The 19,814-nt window shown below is 42.0% G+C and overlaps 1 protein-coding gene across 9 annotated transcripts in view; it reads left to right on the forward strand.

Moving 5' to 3' along the window:
- The window catches only part of LOC115611793 (multiple epidermal growth factor-like domains protein 6), a 213,722-nt gene that overhangs the window by 159,192 nt on the left and 34,716 nt on the right, over window positions 1–19,814 (forward strand). For 6 of the 9 annotated variants that reach the window (XR_003992699.1, XR_003992698.1, XM_030495230.1 and 3 more), the window contains 12 exons: window positions 503–625; window positions 1,584–1,742; window positions 4,271–4,402; window positions 6,538–6,666; window positions 7,006–7,134; window positions 7,968–8,102; window positions 9,089–9,223; window positions 9,667–9,792; window positions 10,688–10,819; window positions 11,721–11,849; window positions 13,446–13,577; window positions 19,593–19,721. Coding sequence is in view for 7 of the 9 variants with exons in the window: in XM_030495230.1 (XP_030351090.1) it covers window positions 503–625; window positions 1,584–1,742; window positions 4,271–4,402; window positions 6,538–6,666; window positions 7,006–7,134; window positions 7,968–8,102; window positions 9,089–9,223; window positions 9,667–9,792; window positions 10,688–10,819; window positions 11,721–11,849; window positions 13,446–13,577; window positions 19,593–19,721 (1,590 nt within the window). In the remaining 2 variants the exon portion in view is untranslated. The remainder of the gene's footprint in view (window positions 1–502; window positions 626–1,583; window positions 1,743–4,270; window positions 4,403–6,537; window positions 6,667–7,005; window positions 7,135–7,967; window positions 8,103–9,088; window positions 9,224–9,666; window positions 9,793–10,687; window positions 10,820–11,720; window positions 11,850–13,445; window positions 13,578–19,592; window positions 19,722–19,814) is intronic. The other 3 variants (XM_030495235.1, XM_030495234.1, XM_030495236.1) reach the window with 3 other exon arrangements.

Below are 19,814 nucleotides of genomic sequence, written 5' to 3' on the forward strand. Positions count from 1 at the left end.
TATCACAGAGCTTTGTGGACATTTCTCTAATAAGAGAATCAGTGACCGTATGCGAGCTTTGCTGATAAGGTTTTGCAAATATGTAATTTCCACTTTGGATACAGTAATAACCCAGCATCCAGCATGGAGAAGTGGGGCTGTGGGAAACAAGCCAGCAAAGAGGAACTTTTCCTCCCCTCTTCATGGACACTGTATATTGACATGTGTTAAAGACTACTTCTGCAAAAGGAGAGCCTTCAAAATAACCAAAGGATCAACGGAGCTTAACAGCTTAAAGCAGCTGTTTTCACTCCAGACAAAAATATAGGTGAAATAATCCATTCCATGTTGCCCTGAAATGTTTTAATATCTCAAATTCTAATGAGAAACAGAGACCTCCAAAGTACTAAAATTTCAGGTTTTCATATGCGCAGAATAATTTTTCAGATGCAGCCAGGCACGGAGGGCGCTCTCCAGGCAGAAGTGCTTGCACCTAATCATCATTTGTATCTGTTTTTAATAGATGTGGATGAATGTCATCTAGATAACGGCAACTGTGACCATTTCTGTGTTAATTTTCTGGGGTCATACGAATGTGCATGTAAGGAGGGTTACAGGCTTGGTGTTAACAGACGGTCCTGCATTGGTAAGTTATTTTTACATTTTGGAGGCCATTAAGTATTTCCCACTGATCCAAAATATGAATTCAGAACTGGGATTTTCATAGGTTCTGGGATTTTGGGATCCATGTCTGAATGTGGCAAGGGTAGAGCTACATGCAACACCAAGTTGCATGATCCCAAGTTAATCCTCAAGTAATGGGTTCTGCCAAAGGTAATGGGAGATGAGTGCTTAAATCCCTTGAACATGTTGGAAAATCTAAACCTCATGTTCTAGAAATGAATACTATTTTGACAGTTTTGCACTATTTGATGAAGTTTAACATCCTGTGGAAAAAAAGGTAGCCAAATTCTGCTTTTATGAACCATGGCAAGTTTTCCACTGAAGTCAGGGGTGTGATTCTGGATTTCTGCCAGTGTAACCAGTACAGAATTTAGCCTAGCAACTTAGTTTTACAACCAAGTTTAGCACCTGTTAAACCTTGGGCAGAGGTTGATATTTTAACCAGCTCCAAAAAGAAAGCCAACTGATTTCCCATCATTTTAAGGCTCAGATTTTAGGTTCTCTGAAAATAAATTGGACAGCCAGCCTCACTCTATATATGTCATCTCCAAAATGAGCCAAAGTAATGACCTTCATTAACTAAAAATAATCTCAAACTTCAAGTGAGGAAAATTAAAATCCTCGTTTAATTTTTTTTTTTTTTTTTTTTTTTTTTTGACTCTCCAGGACCAGAGTTTATTTCCAGAAGAAAGGAAAGGGAAGGATTTCCTCTCCCCCCCCCCCCCCCCCCTTTCTCTTTTTTGGGTAGCAGAAACTCTGTTTATACATGCAGATGAGAAAATGAACCAACTGTGACTGCTGTGCAGACTGCACAGGGTGTAGGTGGAAAATGTACCAGCATAATAAAAATTTTAAGTAATAAATTAAAACGATGTAAGGAAGAGTCAGGGCCAGTTCCTGATGGCACGTGTGTGTGTCAGCCCTAGGTGGGGAGGACGTGGATGCAGAGGAGGCAGTGGGGTTTGCCGGGGCTCCAGGGCTGCAGTTCAGAGATCCCCCCCAGCTCCTTCGCTACGCACTTGGTGCCCTCTATGAGGATGCAGATCCACGAGGAGAGCTCACCCTGCTGCACAGGGTCGGTGAGTGAACAATCATTGCTTTTAGCCATTACAGCAAACGGGGGGAATAGTGTCAGAAAGAGAATTCTGGGTGAGAGTTATGCTGGGCTGGCTGGGCTTAAGCTGTCAGGAGGAGCAGAGGAGGGATGAGCTTTAATCCTTTCTGCCTGTCCTCCATGCCATCAGGGAGGTGGCGTTACCATGTCCCATCCCAAATGGGACATGTTTGAGGAACGGGGAGGCTTGCTGCTTATGGCTGCTGCCTGGATGTGGTAGGAGGGATGCGGGGGGAGGCAGGGGAAAAGTGAGCAGCACAGCAAGCCAGGGGATGGGAGGTTTCTTGGAAAAACAGGTAGTCTGCACAAAGCCTCAGAAGCAATGAGAGAGATCCCAGGGCTAGAGGGTTGCATGGGTTATTGCAATGCACAGAACCCACCAAAGCTGGCCTAGTGAGAACAAGCTCTTGGGAAATGCTCCCTTTCTCCTAAGAGGTAGGAAAGGGAAGTTGAGGGCATGTGTACCTGTTTAACAAGCCCTTTTATAATCATTGGAGAGTTTTTGCTTAATATATTTGCATTCTTTTTCATGGAAAAAAACAACCCTCTGGAGATTCAGGTCCCTTTTGATGCTTTGGGCATGTTCTATGGAAAAAGCCAGGACACATCCACATCATGCTCAGGCTGGCCAAGGGCTTGGCATGACTGGTGGCAAAGAGAGCACATGAGCCCACACACTCACAGGAGTGAGTGCAAAGCTGCTTTGCACCCCACCTGAGCTTTGCATGACTTCAGTCTTTCCACCTGAAGGTAGAAACTTCACCACCTAAAGAGTATTATGAGTTCAAACCCTGTGCTTGCTTTCTGATGAGTACACTGTGTGCCAGTGGGTCACCAGGGAAGAATGAGATTTCTTATTTTTGTTCTGTATGTCCTGTGATTTTTATATGAGCTCTAATTACTCATCTGAGGACTGTGCCCTACAGGCAAAAATCAGGAACTGGTCTTGGCTTTAATAAAAAATTAACTTATTTTTATGAACAAAACAGTTAAGACCTCCCAAATCACATAGCATCTAGCTGGACTCGACGACACTGGTAACCAATTGGGAAACTGATAAATGAGATAACCACAGGCAAAATTATCAGGCCTAGAAACCACAATCAAATATTTATTGACCAGTTTTTGCATGTTTTATTTATATTTAGCCACATAAATTTAGGTGTTATCAGTCATAGCAGAGCATCTGCTCTTTTTCTACAGCTGAGGCTTTACAGCACATGATGGTTTGTAGGAAAAGGTAAGGGAGAAATGGAACTTTTAATGCTTTAGTAAGTACTTTTACCTCCCAAATATTAATTTATTCCTCATACTTTCGGACATATTTCTGTACTGCTATCTATATCATGTAAAACCCCCATGCTTTAACAGTAAACTGGCAAAAGTAATTAAATATTTTCTATACCTTGAATGACTTTTTAATGTAGAAGTATGATGTTTTTATTCACAATCTGTATTCTTCTCCTGAAGTATGAACTTATAACCTGTTCCAAGTGAGAGCACTGGGATTCTGAATGTCTCTGGAAGCTTGGGCATTTGTTGAGGTACAGGAAAAAAGAACAGTTGGGTGCTGAGACCTAGAGGAAATCCGGCCCCTCATGGAAAATTGCTGGCAAGAAGCAACCAGCCTGCTGACTTACTGTTAGCTGAAACAATCTGCCAGCTCGCTTTCAGGTGTTGTTCAAAATCCCTTTCCAAAATGCTTTAGGCCAAAGCCATAAAGCTTCAGAGGCAATAAACTGACCATGTGGATAAGATCTTAATGTCACCGAGGTATTTTAGCAGTGAGTAACATTTATTTTCTATGCCTTTCACAATAGACCCCACAAAGAAAGAACATGAGGGTGCAAGTGTCTGTGGGCGTAAGGGAGAAAAGGAGGTTGGGGAAGGTGAGGGAGAAATGCATTTTCATTTAGTTTCCCATATAAACTAACCCTTTTTTCATATCCATGAAGAAAAAGGAAGGGATAAATGTCTGTTATGCTTTGTTTTCCTAGAATTAACACTCAGACTGTGCTGTTAAAAATATCACTGAACTATGCTTAAATAGCACCACATCCACCTCCTGCAATAGAAGAACAAAAAGTATAGCCTAGCATGGAGAAAAGGAGATTCTCTCCTACAAAATACTTCTAATTATATACAATATTATCAAGCATTAGGTGCAAATTCACTTTTTTCTGAAGGCAAGATACTTGCTTTTAAAAAGTGGTTTTAAGTGCTCTTTGATGGGGAATTACAGCATTTAAAGGAGTAAATTCCAGCTAAGTCCCAGCTTTCCTTTTATTTAGACTCTAAAATTTAAAGAGGGAAATAGAGGAATAACGATTTGGGACATGCAATGAATCAGTAGTATTTGCAACACTACCAACATTAATACTTTTTTTCCAACTGTCAATGTTGCGTAGGTTCCTTTTTACACTTGTACATCTGAGATGAGAGGTGAAAGCTTGTCTGGATGCTCACTAAGCCTTCTGTATTTTTTCATTCCAGTTTGCCTTGATAACACTTTTGGAAATGACTGTAGCTTGAGCTGTGAGGATTGTCTGAACGGAGGCAGATGTAACAGTGAACACAGTGGCTGTGTTTGCTCTCCTGGGTGGACTGGCATTATCTGTAATGAAAGTGAGTACAGTGGGTTGGAAAGGTGGAGACTTTCTCCTAGTGCTGTGATGCTGCAGATAGGTAGGAAATAGGAATAACCTGTTGTACTTTTTATCTGTAAAGCTCTCTAAGGAGCACAGCTGTCTCATAGGCAGGTCAAACTTTATTGTAATGGGGTACATTAAATAGAAATTGTAAGGGATGCTACAGCATATACTACAAACCCTCAAACAGCGGGGTCCCTGCCTGCCAGTGCAGTATTGTACAGTATTTGGCTGGTGTTCATTCCTATTCACTCTGCTGCTAAAAAGTGCTGAAGTTTGCCTGCCATGCTTCGTTCCACAACTTGCCTTACTGACTTTCAGAGGTCTGTCCTGGCAGGTGGTGTGACAGTCTGGGTGGACATGTGTACCAAGCTTGATTTTTTTCCATTGTAACATTCCAAAACATTGCCTTTTTAATTTTTTTAACTTGTGTTGGTAAACTTGGGCCTGTATTTTTCCCTTATAATGCTTTTTATTATTAGCATCATTTTCTTATGATGCTTAGTTTTTAATATTGGAAATTTTTTATTTCAGAATTCTCTTACCAAGTCAAACAGTGCCCTTTGTAATAGCTTTTTACCCTCCTTATTCCTGCTTCCTGGCAGAGGGTCTTTCTGGTTCAGAAGTCTGCGTCAAAACCAACTGGAATCATAGAGTGGTGATTTCTTGATGTACCATGCACTGTTCATCTGTAGTTTGGCTAAACTTGTCTGTTGCTTGTCTGAGACTTCATAAAGCAGGTCTCCTACGTGTTTGAGATGGGTCCCTCTGTTTTATGGTGTGTGGCATGATGGCCCATCAGAAAGTCTGTTGTGTCACTGATGAGACAGAGTCAGTGAAGAATTATTACTTAGCATCAGTAGACATCAATGTTCAGGTTAACGTAATCAAGATTGTTTAGGAGACATCATCACAAGGACAGAAATATAGAAAAAATGGCAAATTATTGAAACCAACAGTCTGTCCATAGTTATTTTGGGAGGCTGATCCTGGGTTTGGTTTGTTAACACTGGAGACAGCTGAGAGAATAGGAATGAAGAGAATTAAAATGATAATTTCTAGTCTACCTAAGACTAGACCAGTTAGGTTATTCTTACTTCTATTTATGGTGCTCTAGTGGTTCAGGACAGATCATAAAAACTTCAAGAGAGGATCCAAATTCTTTAGTTCACTTCATAAATAATAATAACATTTTTTCTCTATATTTACAGTAGATATCCATGCGTGTAATCTGGTGGAAAACACCTCTGGAATTTAAAGAACTTTAATGGGATGCATTTAATGCATTGCTGAGCCAAACCTGCAACCCAGTGAAGTAGTAATTGACAATGATAAATACAATATATAATCTATGATTTAGTCATATGTGATTGCTTTCACTCTTTTCTATTTTTTTCTTAATGTACAGCATAGTTAATGGGTTTAGGGTGAGATAAACAGTTGGGAAAACTGAAACTAAATTTTGGTAATAACGCACCAAAGAAGCTGAATGGAAACTGATGTGAAATGTCAATTTTCTTAATGTACATTGATAAAATGTCAGTTAAGTCAGATGACTCCAGCAACTGTATTTATTCAGCTAGCTCAGGCTGTAATCGGTGGATCAAGGCTTCATTTCACAATTTGTTTTGTACTGGAGCGATGATGGGAAGGAATCCTGTTGTGGATCCATTGTCTGCCATGATCATCTGGGGAATTTCAGAAACTATGTTAGAAAAACACAACGTTATTTTTATAATAGTATTTGGGGAAAAAAGAAAAATGTTTAAAATACCTACCTCCAAATATTCAAGAATGTGCTCTGATTTTTAAGCTTTGTACTTAACAAGCAATGTTTTTTGAGCCCTGTGAATTGTGTGGAGGGGAGCATATGCAGGGGAGAATTTGGATACATCACGTAGTACTTCATGTGAGTCAGCTTAATTCAGGTGTCTTTTTAAAATTATCTAGTAAATATCAGACACATGTGCATTACCTTATATAGAAAGAATATGACTTTGATTAGAGCCCGCTTGACTAAAAGGACTCTCCTTGCTCAGTTTTGATGACTGGTCTTGTTTTGTAAAGGGACAGGATTTCTTGGCCCATTCATCTTCCCTACTTTCCCCACAGCTTGCTCCCCAGGGATGTCCGGCAGAGGCTGTGCCAGCATTTGCAAGTGCCAGAACGGAGGCTCGTGTGACCCTGTCACAGGGCAGTGCCGCTGCCCGCCCGGTGTGCATGGCAAGCTCTGTGAAGATGGTATGGCTCCCCTTGTCTTGCCCGAAACCTCACCATTTCTTTTCCTTTGTTTCTATCTAGATGTAATTCTGTGTGGTAAACCTTAGTGGCCCTAATGAGAACAGTCTCCATTGTGCGAAACGTAACCCTGCGGCTTGTCTTGCAGTGACTTTTGTTTAAATAATAAGCAAGACAGAGGATAAGTAAAAGCATGTGGCTTGTGAGGATGGGCTTGCAAGCCCCAGGTCAGCAACAAGTCAACCTCATCTTTTCTCTAGCGCCAACTAAAAGAGAGCCGATTTGGTGTTTATGTTTTAATGCTTAACAGCTGATGCCTTGCTACGTTTGTGCACTTAAAAGGTTGCCCAAAAGGCTTCTTTGGGAAGAACTGTAATAAACCATGCAACTGCGCCAACAACGGCTATTGCCACAGACTCTATGGAGCCTGCCTCTGTGACCCGGGGCTCTACGGGCGCTTCTGCCATCTTAGTAAGTTTCTGTAATTTTTCAGATATGTTTAACATATGCACAACATAACGGTCTTTAAAAGATTCCACATCACGTACAAAATGAGTGAGGCTTTGGGTTCTGTGATGAGCTGGGAGTAGCAGGAGGATGTGACTCTGGATGCATGCTGGGAAGCCCCAGAAATTTCATTAATCTTTTCCTCTAGCAATTGATCTTGGCCGTAAGGACTGAGATTTACTGATGTGCAAAGGTGAGGACTATAGGTAGGATTGGTTTGGATTGGGCAGGTTAATTTTAGAGTTGTTGGCGAAGCTAAAGTCCGGTTGGAGTTAGTGGCTTCCAGTAGCATCAGAGTAGGAGCTGAGGAGTGGGGCTGACTGGGGCAGGATGAGGATGAAATATCAAATGAGGATGCAAAGAATGAAAAAAAAATATTGAAAAATAGCTTACAGCTTTTCTTTGTAAATCTATGCAAGATTAGTTGTGTGTATTTTGGGGGGTTTTTTTTGTTTGGTTTTGTTGGGTTTTTTTAATAGAAGATTTTGTCTTGGACTGTATCCAAATATTTTTTCTTTTCATTCAGAAACTTAACTAAGTTTTCTTTGAAACATTTCTGTTTCTTGCATTCACCACATATTGCTTGAAATGAAATTAATTACTTAATATAGGAGTCATGTAAACTATATTTTACACACCCACACATTAATAGGCACCGTCATAGGAATGTGGATGTATTTGCTGAAAGTAAAATGAACATTTTGCTTTTTGCAGCAGTTGCATTCTGCAGCAGTATGCAATTTCAAATAACTCATGCATAATTACAGAGCTAATGATTCCTTTTTATCTGGCTGCAGCCTGTCCCAGGTGGGCCTTCGGAGCTGGCTGCTCAGAGGAGTGTCAGTGCATGAAAGAGCACACGCTGGAATGCAACGCAAGGAATGGGACTTGCACCTGCAAGCCTGGTTATCATGGCAAAAAGTGTCAGAAAGGTATAATAGAAAGCCAGATTCCCTATATCTGCTTGTTCCTTTGTCACAGGATTATTTCTCATTTGCTTTGTTCGGCTGCTGCTGCTACTGATACTCATATTCTACTAATTATTTTGTCTGTGGTTTTTCATACATCAAACGCCATGAGTGGCTGCTGTCACAGGGCTTACAGGGACATCAAGGGCAGTACAGCTTAAGAATACAGGAGTTTTAGCCTGAGCAAATGACAACAGAAATCTAGAAACCAAATTCTAATACAACCCTAAATAACGAAGACTGTGAGAGTTACCACTTTTGTTCTTTCCTTTTTCTGCACGGACACTAAATAAGTGGCAAAAACTGTGGTTTATGGCCACAGGGTTATTTGTAAACGGTTTCAGTAATGCTAGTTCAGGTTTGTGGGTCTTTGAATTCAACTTACTCTTTGTAGTTTTTGGGGGTAGTTCAAAGAGAATTGTATTCCACATTCATGTTTGCATGTCTCAGTAGCCCTCTCCAGACAGTAATGGATTCTTCCTTCAGATTATGATTCTTCCTTCAGATTCCTCTCTGGGCAGGCAGGAATGTATCAGATTTACGACACCAGTGCTTGGGAGGAAGTTGGTAAAGAATAATAGTGATGATATTTAATATCTTTAGCATTCTTGGTGATGTGCTCAGTTCTGGGGGAGACCATTCCCCAGCACTGGCTTTGAACCAAGGCAGAGAGCAGCAGAAGGTACACACAGATAAGAAGAGTAATTCTGTAATGGCTGTAACTGAATATATCCTGAAGTACTCTGCCATTCTGTTTCTGGGTTGTATTTAAGCTGTAACCTCTTTGAAATGTCCACACAAGTGCTTAATAAGTATTTATGCTTCATTATCAGCACCTCTAAAATGTATATTATATTTTCTACAAGTTTCTGCCAAACTATTTTCTGACTTCAGTTTTCTTATATTTTCCTTTTTCTTATACATGTTGCATGTTTACTTGCATTTTCCAGAGTGCACGCCTGGATTTTATGGGGCTGGTTGCAAACTGAGGTGTAACTGTCCTACTGATGTTCTGTGTGATCATGAGACAGGAGTCTGCCAACATTCATGTCCACCTGGGTTTCATGGAGAAAAATGCCATTTATGTAGGTACTCACCACATGTTTTCCTGGGAGGTACACTTGGGTTGGGAAAAGTTACTCAGGAAACTTATGTTCAGATATGGAAGTTGCAAATAAAAGGGTTCATTTGTTGTTGGTACAGATTGGCAGTTCCCCACTGAAGCCAAACTAATACTTGGAACCTGGCAACTACTGTGTCTCCCTGCTTGCAAGGGTCGAGGCACAAGGCTGAGGCCAGTTACTGAAACAAATGTTTGTCCAGGTAACTGTGGTTCCTTTTAAAGCTTCTGGGGCAGACGTTCTAGAGCTCTGCTGCAGTTAACTACAGACCACCAGCTGATGAGACACTGATGCTAACATTGATCACTTTGTACCAGCACAGTTCAGTTTGAAATTGCTGCTGGTGGTGCCTCCTAATGTCTTTGAAATGCTTCCTTATACTGTGTATTTGGGTTTCTTTTGACCAGCCTGTCAGCCTGGGAGCTTTGGGGTGAACTGCAGGCAGAGGTGCAGCTGCGGAGAACTGCCATGCAATCCAAAGACAGGGCAGTGTATTTGCCCAGCTGGGAAGACTGGTGCTACATGTGAGCAAGGTGTGTTAGATGTTGGACTGGGGTAGTGAGAGTCTTCCTTTGGAAGATATGAGAAGAATTGGAATTACTCTGTTTCCCACCAAAACTGCTGCAATGCAATATGCTTCGTTTGTAGAATGGGTAAAGGTTAAGTCTTCGTACAGAACACGACGTCCACCACGTGGGGTTGCTTGCAAAGGAGGGAACATGATTCAGTTACCCTGACCCACCTCTCTGCTCCAATTAATAATAGTGATTCATATGTTGGGCTGCGCTCATGCATGTTGGGCAGAGATATTGGGGCATTGCAGCACCTCTGAATCCCAGAGCAGAACTTGGGACTGTGCTGCCATATGCACCCAGTGTTCCTCAGGAGCTGTTGAAGGGCCTTGGCCAAAGACAGCTATTGTGGAAACAGCAAGTGAACAGAGGAAGGAATTAAAAAAGACAGCATTACTGTGGGCAACTAAGTAAAGGAATGAAACAAGTCTCAGGGATACTAAACTACTAAGGCACCATGGGTTGCCCCTCTGCCACTTGCAGACCTCTAGCTGTTGCACGCCCGAGGAGCATCTACCCTGTCTGGACCCAGGTTGTGGCTCACCACTGCAGGAACCTGATGAAGGAGGTGGAGTTGTATGGAGACCTGGGCTCCACCTCACAGGCACACTGCAATAGAAGTTGGAAGAGAGCCCTTGGGTCTCTTTTTAGTTGTGTTCTCATGTGCTGCATTACAGAGATGTGTTGACTCTCAGGTTTACTGTGACAGCACTGTAGGTCTGTAGAGATGATACAACAATCCTTTATCCAGCTTAGTTTTACTAATATTTTTAAATTCTTCAAGATAATGGCAGAAATCTGTAACTTCCTTGAAACAGAAAATGGCACTGGGGACATGTCATGCTTTTTCATCTAGATTGCCCAGCTGGTCAGTGGGGACCAGACTGCCAGTCCTCCTGTAAGCCCTGTGCCAATGGGGGACAATGCAACAGAGAGACTGGAGCCTGCAACTGTCCCCCAGGCTACAGTGGGGCATCCTGTTCCACATGTAAGTTCTCACATCGGCCTTTCCCATGAAAAGACAGTCAAGTTATGATTTGATTTCTACATTCTTGCTCTTTTATGAGATGCTTGTTATGTTAGACACACTGATCCAAGATAAAGTACCTTTTGGCTTCAGGAATTCTCCAGGTTGAATTTGACATTATTTACCAGAAGGAGAATACAGATAAATGCAGATGACCAGCTAAACTGCATCTCAAATTGGTGTTATCATTAGACCTAATTTATGGCAATATGTCCTTAGAAAGACAATGTTTAATAGGCACAATACTTGTATTGCAATCCTGGTTGCTTGGCAAGAGGTGCTGACTAATTGGCCCATACAGCATCACTCTTGGGTTATGTTTGCAGCAACACTCTTTGATGTATATACTTCAGGATTAAATAACAGTGAGAATGGTAGAGTACTGTCAGTGCTCTCTCTGCAGATTGACCAGAGACCATGGGAGTATGCTCACACAAGTGGTCTGTGCTACTGCAGTATGGTTCCTTACTCAGTCTCTGGGTATTAAATGCTACTTTGAGTATGGTTGTCATGCTGGCATAGAGAGGCTCTCAGGGACAGCACTGCTTCATGCAAGACCTTTGTGGTGGCATGTTTTTTCTCCTTGTTAGTCACAAATTCACTTTTGATGAAGGTTTGCTTAGCACTCTTTTTCTTCCTCTGATTGATCCTGATGTGCAGGAGAAGTACCCGAAAGTCACTCAAGCTATTCCCACTTTGCAGAACTTGGCCCCAGACATCTAGTATACAAATTACAGATGTTTACTTTTTCCATTTTGATTTCTGGATTCAGCAAATGCATGTTTTAGGGGCAAGCCGTTGCCATCTTGTTTGAAAAGATCAGTCTATGCCTGAGTTACTACCTAGGTGCATCTGTTTTCAGCCTGCCCTGATGGTTACTATGGACAAAATTGCCTGCTGTTATGCAGCTGTAGCAGCAGCACTCAATGTCACCATGTCACCGGAGAGTGTATATGTTCCCCTGGCTGGACTGGCCATGACTGCAAACACCGTAAGTCAAATGCATATTTGCTCCACAGGGTACATGATATCTCCCAGGGACTGAACTTCAAATGTAAGAACCAGCTCTGTTTGTTCTTAGTCTATTAGTTTTTTAATATACTTCTGCTAATTTTACTGCTTCTGAAATTGTGTGTTTATGGGTTTGCACAGCCTGGGTGGTTATAATCCTTAATTATCTAGGTTCAAAGTATTGAAATAGATGGCTGATGAAGCACAAAGTATTGATATAACTTCTTATTTCAACGCTGTGGATCCCTTTGCCCAATACCATCTGTCCTGGCAGCATTTTGACTGACAGGTTTGGTTTTCATTTTCAGCACAGATTAGTTTCAAGATTAATTCTCAAATTTTTATTTTGCTTAGGGATTTATTCAACAAGTGAGCGGCATGTACAGTTGTGTGTCTTAAGGTCACTTCTTAACTTGTGAATATAAATTCGGGGGGAAATTCTGTTCCCTGGAAGAGCAGAGCATCCTTCTGTTGACTTTAGCATCCCTCTCCATATTGATGGCCATGTAAAAGTGCAGATTTGCCCTTCTTAGATAGCACCATATAAATGTTAAGCAATCCTGCTTGATTCTTTCCTTTTCCTGTTTCATGTCTTTTCTGCTTGATTCATTACGAGCCCTCTTGCAAAAAGCCAACAGAATGCAAACCTCTTTCTAAACTTGGTCTTAAACACATAAAATCGTGTAAATTAATTGCCACTGTTGACAGAAGAAAGCTTTGGACCTGGCTTCTCAGGCTCGGTACTGAAGAAAACTCTGGGAAAATCTGTAGTTTCCACCAATATACATATTTTAAAAATCAAATCAGTTGGTAACATGTAGAGTCATGTGGATAGCTTTCCATGACTCCCTAGGCTGTGTAAAGCATTAAGAGACCATGGCAAAGAAAAGCTTTTATTTCTATTCAGGATAAGATATGAGAAAAGTTGTTTTGCAGAGATGTCTCAGTAAGGCAGTGCTACCAACTATTGCAGACTGGGCATGAAATGGATGCCCAACTGCAGAACCAGGTTTCTGTTGCCTTAATTGGCACTTTCATCTTTATCCTTGCAAGAATGGAAGGAGATGCTATGGTACATTGTCATAATCCTGTCAGTTTTAGGCGATTTTTAGAATGAAAGCAGGAAGTTGCTTTAATAAAGATTGTGAGATTTCTCTGTGTGCTTGTTGCATTTCCCAGTATTTTAGAGGAAAATATGGAGGATGCTTACAAATCTGTCTTGTTTTACCCATTTGCTATTCTGATTATGCAGATTTTTGCGCAGTGAGTCAATAGCTGATATTTTATTTCCATGAAATTATGCGTTTGTGACTGTGGAATGATTGATATGGATTGGCTATGAACGATTAGTTTTTTGTGGATGGCATAATATCTGCCTACTTTCAGCTGAAATAAATTGGCAAAAATGTATTTATTTTCATTGATTTGTGCCCCATGCTGCAGTGGAGAGTCTAGACCAGAGCTCCTGTATCTTAAGGGGGTCATTTCGCATATTTCTGTTCTCATTTAATTGTAAAATAATCCATTAGGCAAGCTTAAAGTTGATTCTCAATGTAAATATCTTTTTACGTTGCAGCCTGCAATAGTGGCCGTTGGGGACAGCGCTGTGAAAACATGTGTGTCTGCAATAATAGCGACGGTAGCTGTGATCCAGTCACTGGCTCCTGCTTCTGTGAGCCAGGATTCACTGGGAAACACTGTGAATGGAGTAAGTTGCCGCTTTGTCAACACAGGGAATTTGCAAAACCAAGCAGCGGAAATTGTGTTTGTCCTGATAATTCCCTCCAGGCTGTGCTGCCTCCAGTCTGCCCAGCACGTCACAGGGCTCTCAGGTTTCATTCGGGTTAGATAGTTTCCCTAATTTGGATTCCAGAAAAGTTATTTTCAGACTCGTTTTGGACTCAAGCTATTTTTAATGTTAAGACCTCGTGTGAGTGATAGGAGTGTTGTATATTTGGCTTGTGCTATAAAAGTTTCCATATTGGTTTTATTTGGTTTTAGGTCTGCACTATTTTTTTGTAAATCTATTTTTAAGGCCAGGCATATAGAAATGCTTCGCGTGTACATTACAGAAGCAAAATCAGGAAGATTTAGGGTCCCCTATTTATCAACCAAAAAAATACGCAATGGTCTTACCAGAGGCCCATAATCTCCACTAATCTATCTGTAGCAGAGGCCAATAGCAGATGCCTTAAGAGGATAAAAACATACAGATATAGATATCTATAATATAGATAATTCCTGATATGTTTCCCCAGGTGTCATGGTTCTACCCCATGATAGCTTGATGGCATCAGGGTACACTGTGCACTGGTATCTACTAGAGCCTTATACTCCTGTGGGACTGATGTGCCAGGCCATTTAATCCACACAGTCCAGTAAACCCGATTGTCCCTCTCCTCCACCTGGCTGGAGGCAGGGCCCTTCTAATAGTGATCTTAAGATTCTTCACTTACTTCTCGTACAAAGGGATTAGAATTCCTTTTCATAGGAGTCAGAGTAAAATCAGCTCTTTCATTTCATCTGGGAAACTGCCCACCAGAGTCTGGAACAGCAACTTTTTTTGGAAGATCCCCATTCACTGTTGTTTTTCTTTGCAGTTCATATACCCATTCCTCCAGAACTGAGGTAAGTTTTCCATCCCACTTTGTCATGTCTTCTCCATGATCCCACAGGTAAAACCATAGGGTGCCCCATGGCGTGTACCTCCTATATCTTCCCTCTCGAGCAATAGGGTGCTTACTGTTAAATGGCTGAGATGTGGGTCTGTACACGTGGGGAGCTGGATATATTGTCTCTCAATTGCTTGAACTCCTGGACAGGAGGTTTTTGACAGCTGAAATGATGGAGGGGGCGAGATTGTCTTCAAACTCCCAGAGTTGACAACTCACTTCATCCACTGTTGGTGGTGCTGCGTCCATCCAGCTCATTGTTGTCAATGAGTTGGCATATAATGATGGCGCACTCTGTGTAAATTTCCACCACATGGGTTGTGTACACTCGACTTCATCTGGATGTATGGGTATATCGTCTGACTTATGATAGATCATCTCTAGAACAGCTAATTCCCTGAGGTAGTGGAGGCCTTTCTCTATCGTGGTCCACTTGCCTGGGCAACATATAACATCTTCCTGGTAAGGATGCCTTTCTTTCACAGCTGACAAGAGCTGCCTCCAGAGGCTGAGGATTCACTTTTCTTTTGCAGTCACTTTGTCAATTCCCCCTTCCCTAGCAAGTGATCCCAGCTTCTTGGCTTCCTTATCCTCTAGTTCGTGACTGTTGGCCCCATTGTCCCAGCATCAGAGTATCCAGGTGATGATGTGCTCCCCTGGAAGATGGCCGAAATCTTTTCATATATTCCACAGCTCAGTCAAGGACAGGGATCGAGAAATTACCTCTTGTTCTGCCTCTTCCTCATACTGATTCCTCTCGTTCTGGTGTTGCCCCCTCTAGTTCTGGCATGAAGTCTTCATCTTCCTTTACTACACAAGTGGCTTTTTGTTTTCATTTCCTTTTGCATATAGGGACAACTGATAGCGGCACGGATTGGTCCTTTGGTTCAGCTGCAGTGCCTGCTACTGGGGTTGAAGTGACTGCAGTGTCTTTCACTGTGGTTGGAGTGGCTGCAATGTCTGTTGTCGGAGTTGGAGTAGCTGCTGTGCTTGTTGCTGGGGTTGGGGTAGCTGCTGTGCTTGTTGTTAGGGGTGGAGTAGCCGTGGTATCTGTTGCTTTGCCATCAGATCCAGAGACATCCTCTTCTGCCTGAGGGTGCTGGACAGTGTTCAGCAGGACTCTGTAGGCATAGGTCAAGCCCCAGCATGTTGCAGTTATTTGTATCTCCCTGGTATTGCCAGGATGACAGCATGCCTTTTTTAAGTGTTTTACTAGTTTTTCTGGATTCTGCACTTGTTCAGGGGTGAAGTTCCAAAGCACTGGAGGGGCCCATTGGCCTAGATACTTGCCCATACTGTCCCACACACCCTGCCACTCATGACTGTCCAGTCCCGGGGAAGATCTCTTGGTGGTATTCTTAGATGATAGTTTTTTAATCTTAGACAAGATGTGAACCATATTCAACAAAATGATGGTTCCCAGCAAAAGGAGCAGGCTGGTTTCAAGGGTACTCAAAGGATATTCACAATCTTTAAATTCTCAAATGCCATTGTAAACAGACTGATGGGGGAGGGGAAGGTGCAAGAGGATGTCTCCTCCATAAGTTGGCCCTCCAAGGGAGGAAAAAAAGAGGTGTAATTATTAATAATTCCCATTACATGCTCCCAAATTATAGAGGTGATGGCAATGCTGAGAACACATACCAGATCAGTTTCATGATCAATAATTCTGTTGTATCACTAGCCATTATCATAAAGTACAGCAAAACGAGAACCTTAGCCCAGGCCCCAAAGCCGATAAACACTAAACCAGCAAATGCTGGCTGCAAGTAAGGTATGACATAAAGAAACTAAGAGACCAAGTACAACAACTCTGAGAGCAAATAAATCAATATTATGGCGAGTGACTATTAATCCGAAACAATGAATGCTTATTACAAATACGGTTAGACACACTCTGGTCAGATCTGTCATTATCTCAACCCTTCATGCCGCACATTGGGTGCCACAAAGGACTGTTGTGGTTTAAGCCCAGCTGGTAACTCAGACCATGCAGCCACTTGCTCACTTCTCCTTTCCCTCTACTTCTCTGGGCAGGATGGGGAGGAAAATCAAAAATATAAACCCCATGGGTTAAGGTAAAAACAGCCCAATAACTAAAGTATAATATAAAACTACTACTGCTACTACTACTACTACTAAGGGAAATAACAACAAGAGAGAATATAAAACTAAAAGGGGAAAGGAAAAAAACAACAATAAACACAAGTGATGCACAATACAATTGCTCACCACCCGCCGACTGATACCCAGCCCAACCTTAGCAGTGATCTGCCCTTCTGGGTAACTCCTCCCAGTTTATATACTGGGCATGACGTGCTGTGGTATGGAATACCCCTTTGGCTAGTTTGGGTCAGGTGTCCTGTCTCTGCTTCCTCCTGGCTTCCCGTGCCCCTCCTCACTGGCAGAGCATGAGACTGAAAAGTCCTTGATTGGGATAAGCATTACTTAGCAACAACTAAAACATCAGTGTGTGATCAGCACTGTTCTCAGACTAAAGCCAAAACACAGCACTGCACCAGCTACTAGGAAGGAGAAAAAGAACTCTTACAGGTAAACCCAGGACACCAGGTTTCATCAATATGTCACCCAGAAGCTTCTTGAGACAGAAGCAATATCTCCATATTTAATACAACTTGGGGTTTTTTTTCCAGTTAATGTGCCTATTTCCTTTTTGGTTCCATGCAGATATTTGGTATCTACTTCATCTTGTGGCAATAAGTTGCATAGTTAGGCTATTATTATCATTATTATTATTATTAAGTTGTTAAATAAAATAAATATTCTATCTATTAGTTTAGCAGTCTGACAGTAGCACATACATAACTACCAGGGTCTCAGTAGTGTAGGCAGAATTAACTGCTGGTGTCATATAGAAACGTCAAAACGATTTATCTGAAACAGTGACCTAAGACAAAAACCCTGGAAAGTTGATCTTACAGCTCCTGTTGTAGTTGGCACAGAGGGATTGGAAGGAGAATTAGTTGGGAAGACCAGCTCCTGGAGAAAAAGGTGCCAGCTCCACTTCTCTTTCACTCCTGACCTCTCTCAAAATAGCATCCCTGCAGGCAGAAGGTAGCCAAAGAGCTGGTTGTAATCTTCTCTGGCAAGGTAAGCAGTGAAGCCATTGCCACCGACAAAACATGTGGTGACCCCTAACATTCTGTCTGTGGGTTTCCTGTTTCATTCAGTCTGCTTTTTACACCACTTTAGTTGTATGTGTATATACCTATATATAAAAAAATGCAGATATGTGTGTGTGCAAGATTATGAAAGCCATAATTCTTCCCTAAACATTTTATGCTGCCTTCGAGGCAAGAGCTTTACTGTACCTGGAGAGCTCCTTTCCTCCTGAGGCATCTCGAGCTTCTTGCTGCAGGTTGGGCTCTTTGTGGCTTTGCAGGCAGCTCAGGTTCTCCCATGGGGTGGATGTATCTCCGCACTGCAGCAGCCCGTGCCTGCTCAAGCAGGGGGCAGATTCTCTGTAATGTGGACTGCAAAATCATCTGTGAAGTGTACTGACCCACTGCCGTTACTTTGAAAGTCTCACCTCAAGGGTAAACACTGTAGGTTTGAAGAAAGCTCAGCTGAGAGCTCCACCCCTATTACTGCACTGGAATACTATTTTCCTTGCATAGATTCCCTGGTTTCTGTCTGGAATTTCAAGTGAAAGGTAAACACTGAGCAGGATGAAGCTTTTAAGGCACAAGTGCACTCCTGTCTATTTACTTATTAAACTAGCGTAGGGAGCATGATGCCTGATGACCTGCAGCTCTGGGAATAGGAGGTGATGCAAATGTGGTTTTGCATTGGTTCCATCCTGGCACTGAATTTCACCTGTAAGTGCAAAAAATATATTCAAACAATTCCACATTTAAAAATCAGCCCATTTTCTGACACAGATGATTGGAAGCAAATTGGTACTCAAAGTACTTTGCTATCCTGTCTCCCATCCCAGCCTATAGCCCCTATAAGACACCCAGGGGCTGGCATCAGTTAGTAGAGAGTCACTAAGCTGCAGGAGCAACTGAATTCGTGCCGGCTCCGATCACTGCTCACCTACGGCACCGAATAGGCAACACCAAACCCATCACTTTATTCCAGATATAGAGTTGTCTTTGAGGATCCTCGTTGTTCTCTGCTCTCTGTGATTCTTTCCAGATTGCCTGAAAATCACTTTGTTGATGTAAATGCTAAAATCATACACTTTTAAAGAAATCTGGCAATAATCTATGTAACTCATTTAGAAAAGAGTTCACAAAACCTTCAAATATGAGTAGAGGCCCTGTAATATTGTGTTTAGCCAAGTATGTATTTCAGCCTGTCCAAAATATCTAACGTGAATTACGCAACTGTTCTTAATTGATTTTCCTATAATCCTGGAAGAAATTATTTTCATTCTCAAGCGTTGTTTTCTTTCTTCCAATAGTGAATACCATGCAAATCTTTTAAAACTCCTTATATTACTGCTGTGGAAATGTAATTGTTAATCTGTCCTCCAGATGTAATGCTTTGCTTGAATTTTTCAAAGGAAAGCCTGAAAGTAAAGTACGCAGCATTCAGTTTGGAGCTTTCTGAAGGAATCCACCACAGTTCATATTTTCTCCAGAGTTCTGGGGAAAGAGGATTTGCAGGAAAACAGAGGACAGGGCCTCAAAGGGAGGTACAAAAGCTGGGAGCTTCCCCCCTCCTGGCTGATGAAGTCCCAGAGGAGATGTGCACATATGCGACTCCAGACCAGTGTGCAAAGTGTCATTAAGCAGAACTTGGGAAGTCACAGGCTTTGCAACTATCAGATGATATTAGTTTTCTGTGCAGAATTTAGACTTTCAACACCCTGGCGTTTTTCTAAAACAGACCTTAATAAAAACAGCTGAACTTACCTGGACCCCAAGGAGAACACTTAATCACATCAGTTTTAAGGCATTACCATTATGCCTGGATTCTTCTTTTGGAAATAATAAGAATTCCCATGTATCTAAAAATTCCTCATTGATCCCTGATCTGCTCCAGAATTAACCTGTCATCTGGTTTTGATTCCTTTGCTGCAGGGTGCCCTGAGGGAAGCTTTGGCCCGAGCTGTGAGCACAGCTGTCAGTGCCAGAACGGAGCTGCCTGTGACCACGTGAGCGGAGCCTGTACTTGCACAGCGGGCTGGACGGGAACCTTTTGTGAAAGAGGTACTGCTGCTCCCTCTGGTCCCTTTTGGGTTTATGCAGATGGAGTTTTTTTATGCAGAGAGTGGGTTTTACAATTTACACCACCTCATCTAA

Source organism: Strigops habroptila, chromosome 8, assembly GCF_004027225.2.
Source record: "Strigops habroptila isolate Jane chromosome 8, bStrHab1.2.pri, whole genome shotgun sequence".
NCBI classification, from domain to species: domain Eukaryota; kingdom Metazoa; phylum Chordata; class Aves; order Psittaciformes; family Psittacidae; genus Strigops; species Strigops habroptila.